The sequence below is a fragment of the Polyodon spathula genome, chromosome 8 (assembly GCF_017654505.1).
Source record: "Polyodon spathula isolate WHYD16114869_AA chromosome 8, ASM1765450v1, whole genome shotgun sequence".
NCBI classification, from domain to species: Eukaryota; Metazoa; Chordata; class Actinopteri; order Acipenseriformes; family Polyodontidae; genus Polyodon; species Polyodon spathula.
In genome coordinates, this window is record NC_054541.1 from 3206885 (window position 1) to 3233676 (window position 26792).

The 26792-nt window shown below is 43.1% G+C and overlaps 1 protein-coding gene across 1 annotated transcript; it reads left to right on the forward strand.

The window, feature by feature from the left end:
* The first annotated feature begins 701 nt into the window (after positions 1 to 701).
* LOC121319194 (sodium- and chloride-dependent GABA transporter 1-like) lies at positions 702 to 19633 on the forward strand. Its single transcript, XM_041256389.1, has 14 exons — positions 702 to 933; positions 6092 to 6223; positions 10252 to 10352; positions 10839 to 10948; positions 13621 to 13753; positions 13908 to 14042; positions 14493 to 14596; positions 14720 to 14844; positions 15078 to 15190; positions 15938 to 16069; positions 16890 to 16992; positions 18203 to 18303; positions 19113 to 19280; positions 19476 to 19633. The coding sequence occupies exons 1-14, from the start codon at positions 702 to 704 to the stop codon at positions 19578 to 19580; spliced, it is 1794 nt and encodes a 597-aa protein (XP_041112323.1). The 3' UTR covers positions 19581 to 19633.
* Positions 19634 to 26792: the final 7159 nt, after the last annotated feature.

Sequence of the window (26792 nt, forward strand, 5' to 3'; positions counted from 1 at the left end):
ACATTTGTCATGTTGAAATTGTGAAATATATGTATTATTAGTTGAAGTGAGACAGAGTGTATCTGTTGAAGACAATATATTGTTATGGAGCGGCACTTTATAGTGGAAGAAGAACGTGTTTGATTGTTTCTTTCTGGTTGATTATAGATAGTCCTCAATTGATGAAAGTTTTCCCAGTGTTGCATGCCTGGCTAAAGCCTGTAAATCATGGCTCTGTGACCTGCAATTCAGGATGCTTTGTGTTTTCTATGGACCTGCTCAACACACCCAGGCTCATTTAGCTCAACAGTGAATGTGATGGGACTTTACATGCCTCAAAGAAAGCATTTAGTCATTTATAAAGTTCTGGCTTAAAGTGTAAATTGCTTCAGAGTCACCTACTTTTTTTTTTTTTTTTTTTACCCTTTTATAATGTGCACAATGATTCTAAGAGGTTCTTATTGAAATGGTGTTTATTGTAAATGTTTTAATAAGTCTGTGTTCAGTTGCTGTCCTGGATTTCAGGCGCTGCCATAGATAAATGAAAGAGGATTTAATAAACAGGTTCACTGCATTTCACAGCCAACCCGGATGGTGATTGAGGAAGCTGTGTATTGAAGGTCTGAAGCAGGGCTCTGGAGCAGGACTGGGAGGATCAGGGTCAGCAGTGTTCTGTGCAGACTGAGAGACAGGAACGCTGCATGTGAGAGAGTGTAGACACCATGGGAAAGACTGGCCAAAGCTCTGTGGAGATCAGCTCCCCCAGTGAGGTGAAGCATGCCATCCCCTTCGAGACTCTGGACCCAGCAGCAATGCCCGGCAACACCAAGCCAGAGCTACCAAACCGGGGCACCTGGAAGGGCAAGTTCGACTTCCTGCTGTCCTGTGTGGGGTACGCTATTGGACTGGGCAACGTGTGGAGATTCCCATACCTGTGCGGCAAGAATGGAGGAGGTAAGGTAGCCTTATACAGTACCACTTACCTCAACACCTGCACTGTGCTGTCAACTATGGGATAGATATATGTGATGGGTCAGAGTATATTATAAATAAATATTCTAGTCATGACACCAAGATTTAAAAACTCTAAGACCCAACACACAGGTTCTTTGACTCAGTTGAACCACCATAGAAAGGCAACTAGTTTAAATCAATTTATACTAAGTAAAAAACAGAGAAACAAATATGTAAACAGGTGAAACAATGCCTCAGTTTTCCTAAAAACTAACTAAACCTGGCTCAACAATCAAAGTCTTCATTAAAACCCTTTCCAAGCCTCCGGCAATCAGTCCTCCCTGGCCGTGGATTCAGCTTGGATTTATTGTCAGGCTCAACAGAGGTGACTACAAACTAAGAATTTAAATAAAAAGTCAGTAGATGTAGCAGTAGAGTAATGAGCACATAAAAGCAAACTCGAAAACGAAACTAGATCAGTTAATGTACTTTCTTTAATTAAAAACAGCAGCACAAACATATTAAAAAAACCCTCTTGTGTAAGGGAGGAGGGGAGATTGTTCCATATTTATGTAGCCTTTCTAATACAGCACGAGGGTTCCCAAGCATCTCCTCCGTCTGTCCCTCAGATGTGGCAGTGCTGTAGAAACTCTGCTGCCAGTCAGTAGTGGCTCAGTTGTGCTTTGAGAAGTTAGCACAAGATATCTCTTTTTTTTCAATTCATTTTTAATCTAATTGCTATTACTGTATTTTTGCAATGTAAAGTACTGACACTGTATAAAATCTTGAGTCAGTCGGATTTGTCAAGTTATAAAAATAGTCCATGTTTCTTTTCTAATGCAATAGTCACCGAAACAAATTATATCACTCAGTTTTAAAAAGCCAAAATGACAACAAAACATAAGCCCATATTTGCAACAATCAATTTGCAGCCACCACACTGATAAAGCGATGTAACGCCCTGGAGCGTTCTTCTCATTGAACGCACTCCTGGGGTGTGTTCAATAAGCAGAGCGCTCGGTCGAGGCTCCCTGTAACACACGTTCCCTTTCATGGAATGACAACCATTACTGAATGGGAAAAGCCCTCTCTGATGGCTAATTACTGAGCATATATAAAAAAGCTGCCCTATCAAGGCCCTGCTGTGAGCAGGAAGTCCCTCCCACCTCCTGCTGAAGAGGGATGTCCTCACAGTAGCATATCACCATTTTCTCTTTCAAGGACAGCTCTCTCCTCGGCGCCGATCCCGGTACAGATTGACTCAGTACCGGTGTGAACACTTTCGGCGCCATCTACAGCCCGGCACCGACAGCACTACCCATCGGCACCAACCTTGCTGCCTGGTAACTATCTCGGCGCCGATAGACACGGTACCGACTGCTAGGCACCGAGTGCAGCAGCCCTGCCTATGCACACGCCATGTCAGTGCGTTCAACTGGGTCCTCTGCTGGTTTCCACCAGTGTGATCAGTGCGCGGCAAAGCTGCCCAGACAGGACGAGCACTTTTCCTGCGCCAGATGCTTAGGGCCAGACCATGCGGCCAAAGCACTGGCGGGTGAGTTGGACTGCTCTCATTGCAGGAAGTTCTCAAAAAGAACTAAACGCAGGAGAGCAGCCCTATCCCCAGCAGAGTCCCTTTCCCAGAGCCATGGGAGAATGAGGTCCTTGGTCCTCCTTAGAGGTCCTCCCCACCCCGCCACAGTGACCAGGTAGCTCCCCCGCACACCTGGGTTACCCTCCCCTTCTCCACCACTGGTACAGAGGTGCAGGCACCTCTCAGGGGAAGCGAGATGGTCACCGCCAAGGCGGTAACGCTTGAGGGGGCATTCACCAGGGGACAGGCGGTCACCATACAGGTAGCGCTCTCCTGCCCCGTGCAGATGATCCCCGTCACAGTCGCCTCGGAGGCACGCAAGCTCAACTGAGCGGCGCTTCCAAGAGCTGCCAGAGACTATGAGGGCTCAGCAAACTATGCCAGAGACCTTACTTAAATTGCAGGGCAGACTGCCCCCTACCACCAGGCAGCCCCAACTTCCACAGTCTCATTCTCCATGCCCTGCACCTAGACCTCCTAGCCCAGGCGAGCTCTCCTTCACAGAGTCGAGGTCAGACGTCTCGGACCCAGCCACTTCTATCGGGCAAGCAACAGCGGGGGGCTCCTTACCTGCCCCTGCCGCATATGTCGGACATTCCCTGGCCGGAGAACAGGAGGGAAAGGGGAAACAATTTCTGCAACCAAAAGGGCACCCACAGCAAGCCCTCCCTTTGTGCCAGGATTTCCTGGAATTTGGTGCGCTCCTCTTGGAGCAACCCAGTGTCTGCACCCTCAGCCTCCAGAATAACAGAGTCTCTGCTGCACACTGCAGGAGCCCAAGAAGCAGGTCTAGGCACATTCCCCACTATCGGGGGACACGTCACGGTATTGGTGCAAGGTTCCATCTTCACCAAGTTGGATAAGGACCCAAGCTGTCTGTCCAAGCCTTGGAGGACAACAGATGCAATTTAAAATGGTGTACTCATCGGCAGCGCTGGCAGTCAGAGCAGCAAACATCATGGCTATACTGGTGCTCTTCCAGACCCAGTTAGCAAAGAGGCTGCAGGAAAGATCTATGGAGACAGAAAAGGGGCGCTCCAGGCGGTAGCAAGGACAATGACTGACATAATGGGGGAGTTAGGCTAGGCATCAGGGAGGTTGCTGGCAGCGATGGTGGCCGCTCGCTGGCATTTGTGGCTGATGGAAGCCAAGGTCATGGAGACTGAGAAGGTGGCATTACTGGCCCCCATTACCCCGGGGCAGACATTTGGGGCGACCATGAGCCTTGAGAGGTCCCACAAGGCCATGGAGGTCGCCTCCAAATTCTCACACCTTCTGGCTTACCGTTAGCGCCCAAGTTGGCCTTCACAGCCTGCAGGGGCAACGGGGCCTGAACACCGCGCCCCACCACAGGCCAAACAAGCAGGCAGAGGAAGAACCAGCGGCAAGGGACCACCACCGGCCAGGGGTAACCGGTTCTCCGGCTGGAGACCGAGGCTGGGGCCTAAGAAAGATCCGCCTACTCCCAAGTCCAAGGGAGACCGCCCCTGAGGGGCCCCGGCTGCCTCCAACTCCCCTCACAACCGGACTGACCCAAGGCAACGACCCATGAACGATCCTGAACTACCTGGATGTTTGGCTAGTTTAGTGCATTCCAAAGCACGCGCAGAGGCGCACACAAAACAGGTCATAGATCACGTTACGAAGCTAAGGCTCTCGATACATCAACAGAAGAGCAACTTCGTACCGTCCCAGTCCACAGTGTTCCTGGGGATCAAACTGAACTCTGTGAGCATACTTGCCTCACTGTCAGAAGATAGTATTCAGTCGTTGGAAGCCACACTCTCCCTATTCAGAGAGGATGCTCTCTTACAGGTTAGAATATATCAAAGGCTGTTAGGGCTGATGGCAGCCACCTCGAGAATCCTTCCACTAGGGCTGCTGAGAATGCTTCAGCTTCAAGCCTGGGTAAACATGTTCAAGGTGCACCCAGTCCGAGATTGGTACCGGCTGGTGCGAGCCAGACAATGCCGGAAGACACTGGAGTGGTGGCTCTGTCCTGGCAATCTGCGCCTCGGATCCCCTCACGGAAGTAATCACTACAGACGCCGCCAGCCTGGCTTGGGGAGTGGTCTGGAATGGGAGAGGAATAAGAGGTTAGTGGAAGGGACATTGGCAGCAAGCACACAAATGCCCAAGATCTACAAGCAGTGAACTTGGCGTCATCTCATTTTCACCAGCAGTTAGCACACAAAAATGTGCTGGTCTGGATGAACAGTACTACAGTGGTAGCCATCAAGGTGGCCTGCACTCACAGGGGCTTCACCATGCAGCGCACAAACTCCTGTCCTGGACGTACAGAAACTTGCATTCCATCAGGGAGGTTTACTTCCTCTGTCTGGACAACAAGACAGCAGACCTTCTGTCCAGAAGAGCTCCAGACAGCTCGGAATGGAGACTGCATCACCAAGTGGTGCAACAGATTTGGGAGAGGTTCCATACTGCACGAGTCGACCTATTTGCCAGTGCACTCGTTGCCCCCTATGGTTCTCCATGGAGAGAGATGGGGGCTCTCTGGGCTCTAGGGCGTTGCGGGTGGCATGCCCTTAGGAGTCATGTGGGCTCTGTGGCTATTGCCGTGAGGCTGCACTGTCGGTAATCTGGAGCCACGACAGCTTTGGTACAGCTTTCCCATTTGGCAATGGTTGTCATTCCATTGAAAGGGAATGTTAGGTTATTACCATAACTCTGGTTCCCTGAAAGAGAATGACAACCATTAACCTTCAAGGTCATGTCCCCAGCTGACCTTTGATTTTGAAAGAAAATGGAGATCTGCTACTGTGAGGACGTCTCTCTTCAGCAGGAGGTGGGAGGGGCTTCCCCCTCACAGCAGGGCCTTAATAGGGCAGCTTTTTATATATGCTCAGTGATTGGCAGTCAGAGATTGCTCTTCCCATTCAGTAATGGTTGTCATTCTCTTTCAGGGAACCAGGGTAATACTGTGTTTTTGTAAAGTTACTGACAACACAGAGTTCCGTACGTAAGCAAAAAGAATCAGTAATCATAAGAATATATGTGCAAATCTACCAAAATAAATACAAGAATTAACACACTATGTGAATATAAAAATAATTTAATGATGAACTTTACATATAAGTAAAAGGAAACTCTACTGTTACACCTGTGACATACATAGATACAGACAGAGACAGGTATAGATAGATATACAGTTATGGGCAAAAGTTTTGCATCACCTACAATTTCAGGATTGAGACAATTACAAGCAAATGATATGAACATAATTCTTTTATATAACATTGTGTAATCAAAGAAACTACAAAATGATATCACAAAAGTCTACCAGAAGCCATAATAATAGTACAGTATTTCATGATAGATTTTCTAAATGTCCTATTTATCACTAAATATATGGAAAATTACAAAGCCCTATGTAATTCAATATGTTAATGTAACATTCTATTGAGTGATGCAAAACTTTTGTCCATAGCTGTAGACCACAGGCGGTAAAGTACCATAACTCAATTAATATACTGGGATTGGACAACATCAAAGGAAATGGCTCACTCTGACCTGGTCAGGGTTATTTCTTCCTTGTCATTGCAGGTGCCTTTTTGATTCCCTATGTCCTGACCCTGGTGTTTGCTGGGGTGCCTCTCTTCCTGCTGGAGACGGCTCTGGGGCAGTACACCTCTGTGGGAGGGCTGGGGGTCTGGAAATTGGCACCAATGTTCAAAGGTAACTTCAGTTGTAAATTGCACACTGCCCAATACTAGCATCTAGAATTAAATCTGCTACTATACAAGTGTAAATATCTTTAAAATACAAAGGGAAGATCTCTTGGTTTCGTAAGTGTACAGGTTGTGTCACGGTTGAATAACCCGTGAAGGACCTTGTTTGCCAAAATATTGCCCTGGTTAGATTCTTAAATCCCCCTGTTCCCACACACACACACAGGGTCAGGACTAGGTAAAACAAACTATTGTTCTCAACAGGGTATCCAGTAATAAATAAAAGCCACAGCACACAATCGGCAAAAGTTCCAAAAACATGTAATGGAGGAAAAAAAAAAAAATTAAATACAAAAAACTAATCATCCATTCCTGAAAAAGGAGAGAGAAAGAAAGGTCCAGTGGGAGAGGTGGACCTCAACGCCCTCCCCCAAGATCCTCCTCGACCTGCTTGCCCACCGCTGTCCATCTAGTGTTGATTACCACTCGCGCCCTGTTATGTCCCAGTCGCCACTGGCACCCTCTGCCGTCACCCTCCACTGTCAACACACGAAGACCTCGTCACGACCTCCCAAACACTGTCACTGGAACCCGACCTGGATACCTTACCATGGGCCTGGAAGGGAAGGTAGATAGGACTGACAGCCACGAGCACAACCAGGAGGAAGTGCAGGGGATCAGCCAGAGCAGGTAAGCAAAAAAAGAAACAAAGTTCACATTCAGTGGGACACTAACACAAAAAGGGAGGATGGCACAATTAAGCTCTGTCTCACTCAGCCACCTGCCTCTTAACAATAGTTCAACTGGGGAAAAAAAAAATCACAAGTTCCAGTCCAGAACCAGCTAGACCTGCTCTGCTCAGTCCACACAAAAAAGGAGGGCGCAAGTTCCCTATCAACATTACCACGTGAGTGAAAGGAAAAAAACAAAATAATAAATTTGCTTAAATCTTGATAAAGTGAAAGCAGAACAATGTCTTTACATAAAAAACTCCACCAGAAAGTAACAAAGAAAAAAACAATGCACGCTGTTATGTGCCAATCACAGAAAAAATAAACAGAAAAAAATTCCAAACCAGTTCCTCTCGTGAGGTCTCTGTCCCAGTCTATCCCATGCCACAAGATTTTGCGATTTCCAAAACTGTTCTTAATAAATCCCAAAATAGCAAATCCCAAAATAGCAAATCCTCACAAGCAAAAAGGTGAACAAAAAAAACCCAAAGCAAAACAAAAAATAACAAATCCTCAAAAAAATACTCCCACAGCTGCATGCTATTCCAGCACACATTCCTCAGGTTCTTTCTGTCCTGCAAATCTCCAAGTCCCTTCTGTTCTTCAGCTCTGTCTATACTCCGTTCCTACCCCTTTTATAGTCCCCCCCCCTGCATCACCATTGGCTATGGCTTCATGCAGGTGGGACTTCCTACTACTGGGATGAAAGTGCTGCAGCTAACCACCAGCCACTGTGCGCAAGAGAAAAAAAAATCACGATTTGGGAAGAGCAGATTCTACACATTAAAAAAAAAAAACTATGTGGCAGAATGAGCGTAGTGGTGGTGAAAAACAGACTCCAGTGAGTTTATGCACCTAGTTTTATTTCCTTTCCACAAGGTCACCAAAAACATACTCAAAAATAATAAACAAATAAGGAAGCCGGGGTACACAATGTGTAACCCAACAAAATAAGGAAGCCGGGGTACACAACAATGTGTAACCCGACACAAAGTAAAATGGGGTTGCAGTCCCAAATAAACAAAAACAGTCCATCTTCCCTTTGTAATCTGCGAACAGGAAAAACACACAGGGTAATAAATCCAGCACTTCTGGGTTGTCGCTCCCCCGAAGTATTCCCAGAGCATCCTATTAGTGCTCTAAAATAGGAAAGGAGATGGGTTAGCAGGTAAGCCCACAACAAAGACGTCCCGTCTTTCAACTCCCTGCTCGTTTCTCTCTCTCTGTTTCTCTCACACACAGTACCTTGCCAGAAGGAACAAAACCCTGGGCCACACCTCCCATTTGTATGCTCCATCCCATCCCGATTGGTCAGCGAGGGCAACCACCGTCAGCCAATATCTGATTGCCACCACGCTTCCCGACCGGGTCGATGACGTTGCGCACCGTGGCTCAGCCCCCTTTCCAGGTGGCCGACTTCCACCTCCCCTGGGGGTGACTGATCCTCCTCCTCCCTAGCGTCCTCACCGGGAGGGAGGGAGATCTAAAACAAGAATCTATTCTCTGTCACAATATACTAAAATCATCACTTGTGACACCCCCCCTCCCCCCCACTTTATCTACTGTCGTCCCGACAATTGCTAAAAAGAACTACTCCATATAGCAGGCAGGTCTTGTAACTAGATTCGTTCATTGTGACCACTGCAAAGGTTCAACAGGAGGTACTATGGGCTCAGGTTCCCCTAAAGTAGGCAAATCATCATGTTGTTGAACAGGCTAAGGCAGGGGCACAACCATAAACGGCCACATGGGCATAAGGAAGGGTATCATACCAGCTGGGGGTCCTGGGTTGGGATAGTCCCCACCACTAAATCCACTGGAAGGCAGGCATGGTGCCCAAACATCACGAAGAATGGGGTACAGCCCGTACTCTCATGCACAGAGTTGTTATAGGCATGTACTAACTCTGGTAGTCTGTCTACCCAGTAATCTGCCCCACTTTCCTGTAAGGATGCTAGCAAGGAAAGAAGGGTTTGATCAAGTCTCTCATACTCTCCATTTCCCTGTGGGTGGTAAGGGGTAGTGCGGCTTTTCTGAAAACCGTATGTCTTGCTTAGCTCCTGCACCAGTTCTGACTAATGCAGCCCCTCGGTCAGAATGAATGCATTCTGGGCACCCAAATGGCTGTATTGTGGCCCTCCACAGGGCCTTCACAGTCATGGATGTGGTCTGGTCTGGTGTGGTGAATGGCTTCAGAACACACATGAGTGATTGGTTCAACTGAAATCCTGGGTGTGTATGTGAGACAAACCCACACCAGAACATCCAATTCACTGGTCAATTTCAGTTTTATTTGAGTTGTTCGCTGTGTGTATATATATATATATATATATATATATATATATATATATATATATATATATATATATATATATATACACACACACACACACACTATTAGTCAAAAGTTTTAGAACACTTCAATTTTTCCAGTTTTTATTGAAATATATGCAGTTTAATGTCTCAAGGTACTCTGAAATTAAAGCATAAACAAATGAACAATTGGAGATAAAAAAGAAATAATGGCATTGTTTTGTTTAACAAAATTTAATCTAAATTTTTGACTCATCAAAGTAGCCATCTATTGCAGATATAACAGCTGAACACACTCGCGGCATTCTTTCTACAATGGAAATCAAGTATTGGACAGTACAATGCTGTCCAAATAATGCTTAAGAGGGTGTAGTAACACAGTCTGTTCCGACACTGCTTTTATACAGACAGAGGGTTTGTAAGTAATCAACAAAAGTTGGGACACCTGTAGGAATTGTTAGCATCAACTTCCAAGGCTAAATTTACTTCCATTGCTGCAGAACAGCTGTAAGTTTTTAACCCATTACTTGTTCCCTGAAAAAGGCCTTTTTGTATAACTCTGAAATGTACATTATTTTTCAGTTTTTGGTAACCTAAACTTTTTTTTTAACCTCTGGCAGTTTACCGCTTTCCTTTGTACCATTTCAGGTTTTTCACTGGATTTAAACTGCTTAAATTTCAATAAAAACTGGAAAAATGGGGTTGTTCTAAAACTTTTGACTGGTAGTGTATCTATATAGTAATAGAAACTGTCATTTGAAGTATCAAAGACAAATCTAGAGCATCAAGGGGGGGGAGGGGGTCTGTTCAATCAGAAAGAGAGACGACAGTCTGTCTTTCAAAACCTCACCCAGCCAGAAGAGACTTTGTCCAAAAGATCACTTAGGTCAAATTCTTATAACCTATAAAATATATTTAAACATGAATACATTGCATATCTTTTTATTCTCCACACTCCGGTCTCCCCCCCCCCCCCCCCCTTCTCTTTCAGGTGTGGGGATGGCTGCAGTTGTACTGGCCTTCTGGCTCAATATTTATTACATCATCATCATTGCCTGGGCTCTTTACTATCTATTCCACTCCTTCGGATCAGTAAGTCCCATCTCTGGGCACACAGAGATACATTTAATACATTTTAAAAAAGAGGAGACTGTTCAACTCCTTCTCAACAGTTCTTTACTACAGATACAATAATAGGGGGAATGACAATAATAGAGACTGAACACATTAATTTACACGTAATTAGCAGTATTTTGTGTATTTAAACACTAATTGCAATATGTTGCTTATTGTAACTATATGATAAATGTATGAATCAAAGTACAGATAATTAATACTTTTCAGATAGATAATATATTTATCAATATATTCACATTTATTTACTAATATATTTAAGAATATACAATATATTGTTACTTACGTATATTTGGTAATCCCCAGTATGCATGTATTGTGATATATGAACCATGCAGTATACTACAATACTTACCCTTCCACAAAAAAAGTCCCACTATAGACACAGCTGTTCTGGGAACATAATGGTCTACAGGATATGATCTGTGCTTCTCCTTTCTGCAGGAGCTTCCATGGCAAACCTGTGACCACCTGTGGAACACTGACCGCTGCTTCTCCAACTACAGCATCCCTGACACTGCCAACCTGACCAGCACTGTCACCGAATTCTGGGAGTAAGTTCATATTCATTCAGGCACAGCCTTGACTTCCTCCCAGATCCCACCCTGAGAAAGACAGGGAGCGGGTGGAAGGATGCACAATAAAGGCATTCTGTAAAGATACAGCAATAACAAGAAGTGAGATGGAAAGGGGTTTAGCTAGTCTAACTGGAAGCATTCATTCTGTTGTAGAGTTTATGGAAAGGGTTTTAGCTAGTCTAACTGGAAGCATTCACACTGTTGTAGTGTTTTAGTGTAGTCTAGCTTAAAGAATATGCAAATGGTTTTTTGTAGTTTGTTACATGCATTTTGTTTTCAGTAAAAGCTCATAAAGGACACATAAAAGGGAGGATACACTTTTTGGAGCTAAGGAATGTAATGTTATGTATAGAGAACAAGACAGTTCTGAAGCACAGATGTAACAAGACCTCAGACACACATAGTCCCTTTCTAATCCACTATACACTATATTCAGACTGCCGGTTCTTAAGATATATGCATAGATAGAGTGAATGTCATATAATTCTGGGATGTTTGATGATATACATTGGTTATTACAGCAACGACAGAACAAGTAAACCCAACTAAATAATGCAGTTTAATTAGAACCACACTTGAGGCTGCCTCGAAAGGGGTTTCAATCAAGTGCAGTTCTTAAATACGTTTCTAAAGACACTGCTGTGTATCACCCCAGTTTAAACTAGTTTAAATCACTATTGGGGTTTAAAATGCATTATTAATTGCTCACTTAGCAGAACAGATCCAAAGTTACTTACAGAGATGATCGCAACTGTTGCTGCAGAGCCACTTACAATAAGACCTTGGTTTAACGTCTCATCCGAAGGACGGAGCACAAGGAGGGTTAAAGAGCAGGGCTCTGAAAAATACAATGTTGCACGTCCCCACGTGTTGCTACAACTGCTTAAATAGCACACCTGTCAATTTTTCCATTGTTAACAACCTGACAACTTTTTACAATTCAATCAATTAATCTTTATTTTAAATAGTGCCTTTCATAGTGGACCACCACCACAAAGCACTTTACAAGATATTGATGAATAATGCATAATATATTAAATACAGCAAAATACGGGGAATAGTACATTAGATATAACAGTAAAAAAAAAACAATGCAAATGTAAGATGTGAATTCTAGACATTGTGGATGCGTATGTCATACAGAATCATACAAATAAGATGGTGTGAAAAACCTGAAATAGCAATTTAGACAACAGCTAATAACAGATATCAGGCTTAAAGAGCATTGAAAGCAAAAGAGAACAAGTGGGTCTTAAGAGTTGATTTGAAGCTACACGCACTAATGCTGGGAGAGAGTTCCTGAGAGTCAACAGCCATGAAGCTAAAAGATCGCTCTCTGAGTGTGGTGCACTTTTGGGGAGAACAAGCAGGCCCAAGTCAGAGGACCTCAGCTTGCGTACAGGAACATAGCGGGTCAGCAGGTTGGGGCGATACTCTGGACCTGTGTGATGAAGGGCATTGTAGGCAAGCAGGAGAATTTGGAAAGTAATCCTGAACTTTACAGGTAGCCAGTGCAGCTGGGCAAGACAAATGGCCGCTCTAGGTCATTGATAGTATAAGGATTATTGCCCACATTGTCAAACAAGCAACACAGGTCCATGATGTGGTACGGAACAGAAGAGCCAGAACACTTTTGTTATGTTTTTTTTTTTTTTAAATCACTCTTTCTACAGTGATTTATAAGGCAGATCTCAAACCCAGTGCACTAGAGCAGACATTTTGAAAAGAGCTTTGAAACGTTAAAGTTAGAAGTGTAAAAAGTTGTCAGGATGTTAACAATGAAAATAAAAATTGCAGGTATGTTGTTTAAACAGTTGTAGCAGCACATGAGGAAGTGTAGAGCTATATTTTTCAGAACCCAGCTACTTGTTCAGGGTCACACACAGTGACTCAGTGGCTGAGCTTGGATTGAACCAGGAGCCTCTTGGTAACAAGGTACTTTCTTTAACCACTATACAACCAAGTCTCATAGCAGTTCAATTAGGTCTTCAATTCCCAGGCTGAAATGGACTGAAAGAGCCACTGATCTCGTGAATTCCAGTCGACACAACAACAAAACCTGAAGGTAAAAACAGTCCCTTAACCAGAGACAGAACTCAGTTTACTAGCTGGGAATCATAGTAGAGAAACTCCTTCAGGGCCAGAAGCTCCATGTAAATACTGGTTCATCATTACCGTCACACTCTCTCAGTTAGACACTTTAGTATTGACTTTACTGATTTTCTTTCTATTAAATTCATTTGGCAGCAGTGTTAGTCAAAGTCCAGTTTCAGTAAAGAGGCATGATGGCACAGCATGTCATTAATACGAGGATCAATGAAAACAATATCTGGGGATAGTAAAATGTTTATCATAGAGGAAGGACCTAAGTCCCTCTTGCAGCTCAAGTGAACCAAATTCTGGGGGAAAGTGGAAAAATAAAGAAAAAAAACTGAAATTCCAATTTGAAACCCTGCTGCCCGCAGCTTGAATTCTAGATATTGATCAAACTTAAGAAAGTTTGACCCAAACAGTTGAATTGTACATCCCTTCCTATGGGGTCATTGTCGTCAATTGGGGACTTGAGCAAGAATGATAAAGTTAAAGGCAGCTGCAGGTACTGAAGGGCTGAGATATCAATGAAATACCTTTCCTGGTTTACTCACCAGGAGAAACATGCACCAGATAACAGGGGGCCTGGATGAGCCAGGCACGTTGAGGTGGCCGCTCGCTGGCACGCTGGCCCTGGCCTGGGTGCTCGTCTATTTCTCCATCTGGAAAGGAGTGGAGTGGACAGGGAAGGTAAGTCGTTCTTCGTAAAGATGAACCGCTTTATAAATGACTGGTTTGTTTCAATTTGTCATTTTTTCATTTCTCATTTGTAATCTATCTCTACGTCTCCCTCTCTCTCTTTCTGTCTTTCTATATATATCTCCCTCTATCTTTTTCTTTTCAGGTGGTGTATTTCTCCTCTATCTACCCCTACTTCATGTTGTTCATCTTGTTTTTCCGTGGGGTGACTCTCCCGGGGGCAAAGGAAGGCATTCTCTTTTACATTACCCCTGATTTCAGTAAACTCACCCATTCGGGGGTAAGTGAGAGATTGTTCCCAGAGCTCAGTTATGCTTCCTCTCTCATCACTGGAGGTGTTGGACACAGGATTCTTTTTACATTGAGAATTAGAAACTGTTACAATTTGTCCACAGCTTGACTTAAACGTGATTACATCATTATGTGATGACATCATAATACCATAAACTTTAGATTGCAGATTGACCAATCATTGACAATAAGAGATATTCAAGTTTCTCCAGAGCTGTTTTAAGTCTTCTATGTCTGCATATCATTTTGCATCTAGATTTAATGTGTATAGCTTTTTTTGCACCAAATATATTCTATCCTCTGAAACTATGATGATAAGAATTTATTTTTAAATTGAAAGAGATCTGCTCTCTCCTCTTTTTTATTTATATAATCTCTCTATTATTATTCTTTCCATCCCCTTATTATTCTTCTTTCCAACCCCTTGTTATCTCTCCAGGTCTGGCTGGATGCAGCCACTCAGATTTTCTTCTCCTATGGCCTGGGACTGGGCTCTCTGATTGCCCTCGGGAGTTACAACCATTTCAACAATGATGTATACATGTAAGCTATTGCTCCTTGATAGAAGCTGTGCACGCTGAGCCACTTGCATTGTGAATGTCTGCTGCGACCTGCGTACATTACAAAGCACTGATCTGACCTAACCACCTGTGTGCTTGTCTGTAGGGACTCACTCATCGTTTGCTGTATAAATTCCACCACCAGCATGTTTGCAGGCTTTGTCATCTTCTCCATCGTGGGCTTCATGTCTCACATCACAAAGAAGCCCATCCAAGAGCTGGCAGCTTCAGGTACAGAAATGAGAGGAGCTCCTGAAAGCATGGCTTAGAGATTGAACAACCCCACAGATACACAGTGACACAGATTTACTGAACTTCAGCTCAGGTGCAGGTGTTTTGAGATGTCCTCTCCAGTAATCAGTGCTATTATGCATGGGGTTGCAGAGCTAAGGTGTTCAGCAGGGAGCAGCATGGAACCCCTACACCACCTGACATTTTGGTAAAACTACTCCACTGTTTTTCAGGACCAGGCCTGGCCTTCCTTGCCTACCCACAGGCCGTCACTCAGCTGCCCCTGTCTTCCCTATGGTCAGTGTTGTTCTTCTCTATGCTGATGATGCTGGGGCTGGACAGCCAGGTAAGAGAAAGACAGAGACAGGAAGCTCAGCCTTAGAGGCTCCATCCTCACTCACAGTGTCATGTGTTAAATTGTTACTGTATGGAGTTTAAAGCGAAGCACATTACTTGCTGTTGCTACCTGCCATGTTGTACATGTCCATATCAAATCTTTCTCAACGTAATCACGATTTTTGATTTTTTAAAATTTTTAATTGACCACTTATTATATGATATAGATTAATCATGTCTATCAAAATGCAAATTAATCTGCTGAGTCAACCAAACTGGAATCATATGCGTTCGTAATGGCAAGCAGGTCCTGTGTTGTGCCTGGGGCTGTTAACCAGTTTATGAGTAGCTTTGCACTTATAAATATGTTCAGTAAGCTTGAATGAAGACCTTTGCAGAAGCGGCGTGGTTCTAAATGCTGCAATGATCGTAACCTTTACACCCCAAACATTTAAAAGTTGATCACAAAAGTTACTCCCCACTCATGAAGCTCAGAGATGCTTCAGATCCGTAGGCGTGCAGTTCATCTGGAGAACCTGGATTCCTCAGTGCAGCTCATTGCCCGAGGGCTGTGTTATGAAGCCTTCAGTTCATCTGGAGAACCTGGATTCCTCAGGGCAGCTTGTGGCTCAAGGTTTGTGTTATAAAGCTCTTTTTTATGATATCCAGGCCCCTCAGACAGGTAGGGTTATGAATCTGCTAGGCTGCTAGTAGCAGTTTCACAGGAGGGTTTCTAATTGACATGTTTCCGTTCCAGTTTTGCACAGTGGAAGGCTTTGTCACTGCCCTGATGGATGAGTACCCTGTGTTATTGAGGTCAAGAAAGAAAGCATTCATCGCTGTGGTGTGCTTCATCTCCTACATCATCGGCTTTTCAAACATCACCCAGGTAACGCAGCCCTTTCCCAGCACTCTGCTCATTCAGTACAATGGGACCGTGCGAGGCTTGAGTATTGAGTTGATTTGCCACCTGGTTATCTTTCTGTTCTGTGGTGTTTGTCAATAGTATACTTTATGTTTTTTAAAATAAAAACAAATTGTTTGTTTACTCTGTAGTATATGCAGGACATGTCAGAAAGTTTGATCAAATTCCTGCCTAGAATAGGAAAATAATTCAGGGATTAAACTTTTTAATATAGCAAAAACCTAAGGGTGGCTTCATCTGGTATGTAACTTTTTTTGAACCTATACAGAACTAAAGTTGCATGTGTGTGCTCTGCTCTATTCAGCTCTGCTCTGATCTGGTCTGACCTGATCTGATCTGATCTGATCTGATCTGCTCTGCTCTGTTCAGTTATGTTCTGCTCTGTTCTGTTCTGTTCTGTTCTGTTCTGTTCTGTTCTGTTCTGTTCTGCTCTGCTCTGCTCTGTTCTGCTCTGCTCTGCTCTGTTCTGCTCTGCTCTGCTCTGTTCTGTTCTGTTCTGCTCTGTTCTGTTCTGTTCTGTTCTGCTCTGCTCTGCTCTGTTCTGCTCTGCTGTGCTCTGCTCCATTCTTTTCAGCTCTGTTCTGCTCTGTTCTGCTCTGCTCTGCTGTTCTCTTCTGTTCTGTTCTGCTCTGTTTTGCTTTGCTCTGTTCTGCTCTTTTCTGTTCTGCTCTGCTCTGTTCGGTTCTGTTGTGCTCTGTTCTGATCTGCTCTGCTCTGCAGGCGGGCTGCATTGTTAATACTGCAGTAATGCGTTGTTGTATCTTTGCTTTGCTCTGCTCTCCAGGGCGGGCTCTATGTGTTTAAGCTGTTTGACTATTACTCAGCAAGTGGAATGTGTCTGCTGTTCTTGGTGTTCTTTGAGACAGTGTCGATATCCTGGGTTTACGGTACGTACTCAGCTCTACAGCCAGCCTTTGTGATTGATTGCCTCTGTGTGTCTGTGTTGCATAGTAGCAATACAGTGCTACCCCGTTATAACACATTATTTGTGTTTCACTTTATAAAGAATATTGGCATTTTTGTTCTTGAAATGACTTACAATGACCAAATTAATATTGTAAAGTACCTTGGAAAATGAAGGACAGAGACACACACAATTTGCAGATACTTGATTATTCCTGGCCCGTCAGCTTGGGCCACACCAAAAACATTAAACAGTCTTGCACATCCACACAGCAGCTTGTATGACTTTCAGCTCTCTCCATTCCTACCTGACGTCAATCAATCCAGACACACAAGATACACACACACATACACAGACACAGCGTGCACACACACACACACAGAATCCATAGACCAGTCGTGTAACAGTTATAAATCCCAGGTTGTCACAATATATACAGTATAATAGAAACGGCTATTCTACCAGTTGAAAGTATACAACCACGCATATTTAAATTGTACATTTTTATAAGCTGTAAATAAATAACACAGAATCCAAAGACGTTTATACACACTTGTATTGTTTGCACTTGTTTTGTAACATTAATGGACAGTTTGTGTTTACTTTTAGAAAAGAAAACATACAGTGCGAGCAAGGAAGCTTTAGAAGTACTATATGTCCCAGTTTCAACTTAAATTGAAACTGTCACATATGGGACATATGGGTTTCATATGGGTTTCAATGTGGTAATGTGAAACAGCAATAAAACCAACGTTTGTGAGTCAAATTGCATTATGGGGGAAATGGGAGCCACAACCTTACCGTGTTCTCACCGATTCCACGCTATAACGGGTCGCGTTATAACAGGGTAGTGTGGTATAATGAGCCCCAGAGCAACAACCAGGACTACATTATATTATATTTATATATATATATATAATATATTTATCCTGAATTAAATTTATATTATATTATACATATATATATATATATATATATATATAATCTATATATATATATATATATATATATATATATATATATATATAATATATATATTTGCAGTGAAACCGACAGAGCAGTGGTCTGATTAAAGAAACTGAACTTGAATCAAATGTGTATATATATATATATACTGTATAATATAAAAACTCTTGATGCTCTAAAAGCTCCTGTCACTTATCTGAACTGGGCTCCTCCCTTTACCTCTCCAGGGGTTGACAAGTTCTATGGCAACATCGAGGAGATGATTGGCTACAGGCCCTGTATCTGGTGGAAGCTATGCTGGTGCTACTTCACTCCCCTGGTCTGCCTGGTAAGGAGGAGGCACCCCAATCTCTCATCAGCTACCACTGGATTCTTCCCTGGGGAACAATGCATGTGATATGGCCACTTGTTTTACTACATGATTCACTTAGAATAACCTAGACTTGAACTGGTGACCTCCAGGCTATGGGACACATCCTGTACTCCACGTGGAGCACCTTTACTGGATGTGCCACTTGGAAGCCCCTTATGTGATTTGCTTTTAAGATAAAAAAAAAAATAAAAAATCTCATAATTACGAACACAGTAATATGTGATTTATGATTTTCTGATAAGTAGTATTCACAGACCACTGGTTTATATTGTCAAGTAGTGTTCCGAGATCACTGGTTTATATTGTCCTATTGACTATTAAATTAGTGGAATTTTGTAACAATGTGGAACGTCATGTTAAACTCCAGGAGCCCCTCTATCAGGCTAACAGGGAAAATTAGATTAATCTTGGGGGCAAAAGAAAGTTTTAATCTTGACTTGGCCTCTCCTTGGCCCCAGTCTACTGCTTTGTTCTTTGAGCTTAGCCAGTCATGTACATATTTTTTAAATCTCCCCATCCCTCCCTCTCTTCCCCTCTCTCCCCTCTCCTTCTCTCTCACCCACCCCCTTTCCCCTTCTGTCCACTTCTCCTTCTCTCCCCCCTCTCCCTCTCTCTCCCTTCTCCTCCTCTCCCCCTCTTTCCACTTCTCCCCCCTCTCTCCTCTCCCCCTCTCCCCTTCTCCCCCTCTCCCCATCTCTCCCCCTGTCCCCTCTCCCTGTCTTCCCCTCTCTCCCTCTCTCCGGGTGTTCTGCTCTGCCCTGCAGGGGGTGTTTCTGTTCACAGCTATAGAGATGACACCGCTGACCTTGGGGAAGTATGTATACCCGGCCTGGGGTCAGGGGGTCGGCTGGGTTATGGCCCTGTCGTCCATGGTGCTCATCCCTGGATATGTCATCTACATGCTCTTGACCACTAAAGGCAGCTTCAGGCAGGTAAGGAACAAGACCATCAGCAAACATAATCTTATTTTGATTGTTATATTTTATAAATCTTCTAATGACGAATAATTATCTAATCCTCTCAGATTGCTTATATAACTCATGTCAGTAATATTTTATAGTACAAATTGCATTGTCATCTCAGGAACTGTTTTCAGCCAGTTCCCTGCTGTTCCTTTCTCTTCACAGCGTTGGCATAAGATGACCACTCCTAATCAAGAACTCAAAGATCAGCACGACAGTCTCAGACAGCAGACCTCCTTCACTGGGAGCTTCAGTGATGCTGCAGTGTAGACCTGTAGTATGTGTCCAGGGTACAACAACAGGAAGCCACTAGCAAAGTAACACCAGCACGATACTTGTTTATTTAAAACTCACCATGTTTGTTAGTCTGTCTATCTGCTCACAGTGTTTGTTTAGTATAGTCTGTTTTGTGTGTCTATTTATTTTGGCGTAAAGTGCCGTGTCCTGCCTTTTGTCTGTGTAAACTCTTTTATTTTCAATAAACCGGCGCAAGCAAGCGTTCCCATCATTTCACTTCATCTGTTTTGTCTCGGTGTATTCCCTTCCTGGTTCTGACGTCACCCACTCCGGCCATCTTTGTGACAAAGCATCATAAAGGGATCACATGTTATCACAAGACACAAGTACTGTGATGAGCTCAGTTTACACACATGCAGCTTGGCTTGCTTGTTAAAGTGCAGATGCTTCAAACTTACAAATCTCAAAGGAGCTTTTTCACAAAATGTCTGAAATTGATGTTAGTGCAGGTAGCTGCCTGCTCTGGTCCTAAAACAGCGTTTGCACAATTCATACCATACTGTAAAAATGGGCTGGGTTGCCATCAAGTACCGTATAAGAAACGGTATCATAATATTTCATTTTACGGTAATATGGAAAAAAAAATGTTGCTGGTCAATTGCTGTATAAATAACAGTTCTACAGTATTATATTACAATAATAATTTTTAATAAAAAAGCCCATACATTTTGCAGTAGAATATCAAAAATACAGCAGTACTACCAGGACCTAACTTGTCAGAGAACAGAGGCACAAATAGTGGGGACAGAGAAGTAGGCCACTCCACTCCTGTTAATAAACTGCTATTTGCAATCTTCCAGTTATTAACGTAATTAGATGTAATAAATGGTGAGGGAACACAAAGGACATGCAGATTTATATATAAATGTGCGACCACGTAGCACATTTAACACATAACAGTAATAACACAAATAACCCTTAAAACACTACTATTTGCAATCTGCCCCGCAATGGATTCTGGGATTCCAGTTTTAATATGATTAGATATAATAGCTTCTGTATTTAATGGTAAACTACACATGATTTTTTAAAATAAATTTGGTCTGTTAAAACAACTGAAAATATCAGTTTTTAGTTTTTTAATGTAAAAAATGTATTTTTTTAAGGAAACGTTCTGTAAAAATTAACATATTTTCTTGTTGTTAGTATGAAGGTAATTTGCTGTTAAACTTGAGGTAAATTGTCATTTCATAAGAGAAGGCAATTTACCTGCACTGTTTACCAGAATTTTACTGTTGAATTTACAGACATTTTTTACAGTGCACAGAGCAAAAAACAGCCAAATAAATCTTTGAATCAAGAGCAAACTTGCGAGAAAACAAAACATTCTGAGTTGAATAAATACGAAGAGGGTTATACTGTAAAATAAGTCATTGCTTGCCTACGCACTTGGAGATGGTACAGCGCTCCAGAGTGATGTTTGGCTTCCTGATCCATTATTGCTTTGTTCTAATGTGAGGAGTTAGATCCCCAGGCACCCAGCCTTGTGCTTTTACCACTGGGCCATACTGCCTAGCTGTATACTGTGCAGCAATTAACCTAGTACGCTTTTAACAATGACTATATGGGATTGGTGAAAGGATGCAAATCTGTTCTTTAAGTGGGTATAAAATGTACAGTGTTAATGTTCTCTGTCTTTTGTCACTTGCTCAGCATGTAACACAGTGTAGTTCAATAGCAGCATCGCATCCCAGAAGCAGGATCACCAGACCTACATATGAAAACAAACTATGTTCATGTTTAAAAAATGTTTGCCTGCTGTTTGGGATGTATCATGTCACGTGATGCGTTAAAGTGGGTCATAATATCATTCTGTGTATGATATGAACATAATTGAAATAAGCCATTCTCTGTGTCTACTTGGTTTGTGGTCACAAACTCCCAAATGACAAAGAATGCTTTTAAAAAGAGTAGTAAACTAAATACTGGACAAGTGGCTTATCGTCACGATCGTTGAATGAATCCTTTGGTGCCGGCAGTATCTTGTAGAGGGTACAATAAGACAGTTTTGGGTGCTTTGACACCTCAAACAGGACAGTCCATCTCATAAATCCAGCCGACAGGGGCAGAAACAGCAGACCAATTGAAAACAATAGGCCATCTCGGAAAGAGAACAGCCAATGGGAAATAAACAAACTGGGAAATAAACAAACTGTAATAACAGGGGTGAAGTGAAAAGTAGAAAAGGACAAGCATGACATTCAAACAGGGCTCCTGACACGAAACCAAGGCTCTTGACACACAAACAGTCTCTGAACTCTGACAATCTGAAGACCCAGCCTGCGATCGGCTTGAACAGAGATATCATTTTCAGAAGCTCTGTTTTAAAATAACTACTCTAGTGTGTGCCTTGGCATGGGAGTCTGCTGCATAAGACGTCTAAAACCCCAAAAGTACTGTACTCAAATCTCTCACTTACACCCGATTGATCACCGGAGAAAGAATTGGATGAACATTTGAAGCCAACAGAATTGAAATATATTGAGTCTTGTATTAGCTAGCTGTGTGAGAGTTTTGCAGTGGAATATCCCAGTCATAACCAGATGCATATTGGTGGAGGAATTGCTGTTTCAGTGGAATACCTAAATAGTTAATGATGCTTGGTTTTGCAAAGACATTTCTTTCGTACCCTGAAGTGGAGACGAAATGGCAGGAAGGCAGACCCCAGAACCTGGACCTGTCCTTGATAGCAGGAGAGGCTTCGAGCGGCTGTATTGTTGAAGACATGGATCAGCTGGAGGAGGCAACGAACGGCCGTTAAGTATTCAGTAAATAGTATTTTAATCCTCTTATGAACGCAATAAGCAGACCTTAAAGTAAAATTAATGTTTTGTTTTAGGTAGAATGTAGAAAACTATTATTCAATTCATGCTTTGAGTTAATGGACACTGTTGTAAATGTTTGTATGTGATTTATACAAATTGATGTGGGTTTTGCAAGGCAATTATCATTCAGAGCGTCAGTATCTCGCCAGAGGGAGAATTGCTTTCTGTGTTATTAATGATACCCTTGTTAAGACTGACCTTCCCATAAATAATTGTCAGGAATGCAGTAACCTTAAAGGGAATCTCCCATAGATTGTGAACCAGCGGGAGCGGGGTGTCGTTGTTTAAATTTTCTTTTCTGTACTGTTTAGTTTAATTAATTCTTCCTTTCTGTATTATTTTTGTTTAGTTGATGCACCTTTCATTTTTCCTTTATTTAGTTTTATTTTAAATAAAACTGTTCTTTGTATTCACTAGAAACGTTGTCCAGTGTGATTATTTCAATAATGGTGTGTTCTACATGATTTGAATTCAAATAAGGTGTTATATGATTACAACTTAAAGTAGTGTAAATACAAATATACCTTCAAAGCTACCCAAGCACTGATTAGTGTGATAAAAACTGTGACTCCTTCAAAATGTAACCAAATATAATTATTTTTCTTTTTTTTTCAATTAAAAGATTCTCTATCACTAATAAAAACAAAACACCTGCGTGATGTTCTTCACTTTAAATGAGAGGTACCCAGCACAGGATTTTATATTGCTGTATTGTAGCAGTTTATTATGAGAGCAAATACGTTACTTTGGACATTGGTCTTTAGACCTGATCAGTCATTATAGAGCTGCTTTAAATTTCAAGCTAATTGTGGCAAAGTGCTGGTGATTGTGAACAGGTGTAGAGGTGTAGGAGTAATCATAGACAATTGTAATCCGTTTGGAAAAGGTTTTATTGTAATCTGGGTCTGGTGACCAAAAAGAAAACTCTCTAGCAATATACAACGTGTAATGCGCGGAGCCAAATAAATGGGTTTACAATCCCAAACAATAATTGTTATCTGCCCCACAATACTAAAACACGGTCACCTGTCCAGGGTGTGTGTATTAGTGCTCGTGGTGGGTGATAACAGGTTATTTTGTGACAGTTCGTGAAGTGCGGTTCCCTCTTGTGCTGGCCCAAAAGCTACATATCCGGAATGTGTTTAGCCGTCTGGTGATTCAACAAACAAGACAATTACTAACACATAAAACAAACAAACACTCACGAATATTCTTTTCACAATAATGGTTCTCTACTACTGCAGCTCTCTCAGTCCTTCCAGGTATATGCACATAACCCAAGCGAAGGAAAAGATTACTGATTCTCCGGCCCCTTTATGCTATTATGCATGACCCCTTGGCAAACGATTGCAGCTGCTACCTCGTTTACCCTCCAAGTCAATATGTTCCTGCAACAGAGTCTCATCCAGGCTGACCGACTTCCCGACCCTGGAGGCCAGCCCATTTCAGGACTTGCTCTTTCACTATTTTGTGCCCTTGCAGGTTGGGAGGGAGTTTTCAACAAGAACTCATATATTTCCATCACACTAATACATTAATACATTAAAAAAAAAAAATCTCATCAATTGATATTGTTCCAGTCTGGGTTTACAGATCAGAAATGTCACTTTGGCTGTTTTGTCCATGACGTGGCCAGCTCGTTGCTGGCTTTGCGCTTCCTTTGTGAGAGTGTCTTTCTGGAGCTTTGGGGTTCCAGCTCTGCAGCTCTGATGAAGTCAGCTCTCACAGAGAACACCAGCTCCCCGTGCTCTGTGTAATTCACGATGGTTCAGCTCTCACAGAGAACACCAGCTCCCCGTGCTCTGTGTAATCCGCGATACTTCGGCTCTCAAAAAGAACACCAGCTCCCCGTGCTCTGTGTAATTCACGATGCTTCAACTCTCACAGAGAACGCCAGCTCCCCGTGCTCTGTGTAATCTGCAGTGCTCCAGCTCTCACAGAGAACACCAGCTCCCCGTGCTCTGTGTAATTCAAAATGCTTCAGCTCTCACAGAGAACACCAGCTCCCTGTGCTCTGTGTAATTCACAATGCTTCAGCTCTCACAGAGAACACCAGCTCCCCATGCTCTGTGTAATCTGCAATGCTCCAGCTCTCACAGAGAACACCAGCTCCCTGTGCTCTGTGTAATCTGCAATGCTCCAGCTCTCACAGAGAACACCAGCTCCCCATGCTCTGTGTAATCTGCAATGCTCCAGCTCTCACAGAGAACACCAGCTCCCCGTGCTCTGTGTAATTCACAATGCTTCAGCTCTCACAGAGAACACCAGCTCCCCGTGCTCTGTGTAATTCACAATGCTTCAGCTCTCACAGAGAACACCAGCTCCCCGTGCTCTGTGTAATTCACGATGCTTCAGCTCTCACAGAGAACACCAGCTCCCCATGGTCTATGCAATCTGTGATGCACCAGTTGGCCAACACAGCGCCCCTCCCCTCTGGGCAGTGCAGCGGAGAGAAGACACGTAGGAAACTCTTGCCTGGTACTCCATTGAGACCCACTCACCAGATTCACTGCCAGCAGCAAAAAGACTGGGCTCAGCTCCTTCCCTCTCTTCCCCCTCGGAGAGGGAGAGTTCCAGGAACACCACTGCTCCCTCCCTGTCTCACATACAGGGGAGGCGGAGCTACATGCAAATGGGCAAGCGAAGTATTCTTCAGTATCACTGCTGTGTCCTATGGTCTCTGTCCTTGCCAGTGAGCAAGGCAGGACATCTTTACTGCAGGAGTTCTCTTCCTGTTATGAAGAGTCTGCCCACCTTCTCCTTCCTCGGCAACAGAAGTTGTTTCCCTGGAGACCAGTCTAATCACGCTTATGACATCATTGAAACTGTCTCTGATGGGCACACTTTCCTGTATTGCGTTGTAGAGTCTGTTCAAAGTAACATTAGCTAGAATCAGAATGTGCAGGACAGTCAATGGCCATTCCATTGAATCTGACTAGCCTAGTGGGGACCAGTCCATGACCAATGTGTGCTATTAGCACAGACCCTTGTCAGCTTATGGGCAAGAAAAAGGCTTTCCTGCTGGTATGCTATGTTAATTCTTACCTGCAATGAATTCCTTTTATAGGTTTGACAGCACGCACCATGCAAACAGGAGTTTTCATCCTAAAACAATATTTGGAAACAGTATGAGGACATGTTTCTAACTAGCATGTCCTTCCTGAGGTCTGCTGCATCATCGTCAGCTTGCAGCTTAAACAGATGACCTGTCTCCTGGGAGGCCTCAGTGGAGCTGCAGGAACCCTGAGGATGTCTGCTGATATGAGAGAAGGCTAGACAGAATTGTCTTGCTCTTTAATGTATGGTTTCCATTCACCATTCTTCTCATTGTACACTCTTTCAAGTTTGGCTACGCATCACTATTTTCATATTATTTTGTTGGCAGCCTGAGCACAGTTGGGCTGGATTGCCAGTGTGATGCAAACATGGACAGAGCTGCCTGTCAAGACTGCAGACACACTGACTCCCTGTATTGTGCCTCATGAGTTATTGGGCCAAAAATGGCTCAGTAAGATTAAGAACGGACCTGACATTGCACTGGCAAAAGTCATTGCAACATCATACTCCATATCCTCCGGACAGCAACAGAACACTGTGAACATGGGGGTACTGTACGTGGTGTGGGTAATGAATCTTCCTGTCACTTCCGTCTATTGAGAAGATGGATTGGAGTGGGGAATGGGTTTGTCAACCAGACTGTGGTCAACCAGACTTGTGTACAGCAAAACAAATGCCCTCACACTGTAATTTGTAGCAATACAGTATTAACCATCTGCTGATTCCACAATTTAATTCTTTCTTCGGGCCTTTGTCACTGATTGATGCTGAAAACTAAAGTTCTGTTCTTGAGGGCACTGAAAAGGGCTCCATTGCCCTGGGGGAGATCCATCTCGGGGGGCACTGCTGGAGAACCAACCTGGATACAAACCTGCGTGTGGTGGCGTAGACCCGGCCCCTGTACGTATTTTATTAATTTTGCGTTATATGGGGTTATTATTTCAAATGTATTTGTGAACTGTTGTTTTAGGTTGGCAGGGAAGAGTTAATTACCTTCCCTGCCAAATCACTTCACGTACAGAATGTGCCTGTGCCGATTCAATTACCAAGCATAGACGGAGTGGATCAGCTGCTCAGAAGGGTTGGGTTGTTCAGAGGCAGAAGGTAAAAAACAGAGATCTATAAAATATAACAATTGCTACTCGTGCTGGCTTTAAACCAGCACAACATTTGTTTTGTACAGTGTGTGTACTGTTTTGTGTTCTGTCTGTTTTGGCCATCTTGTATTTTGTTTTGAATGTTTTGTTTTGTTTAATTATTTTATTTAATAAAAGAAACAAGAGCATTTGCGTCTTGCCTCTCA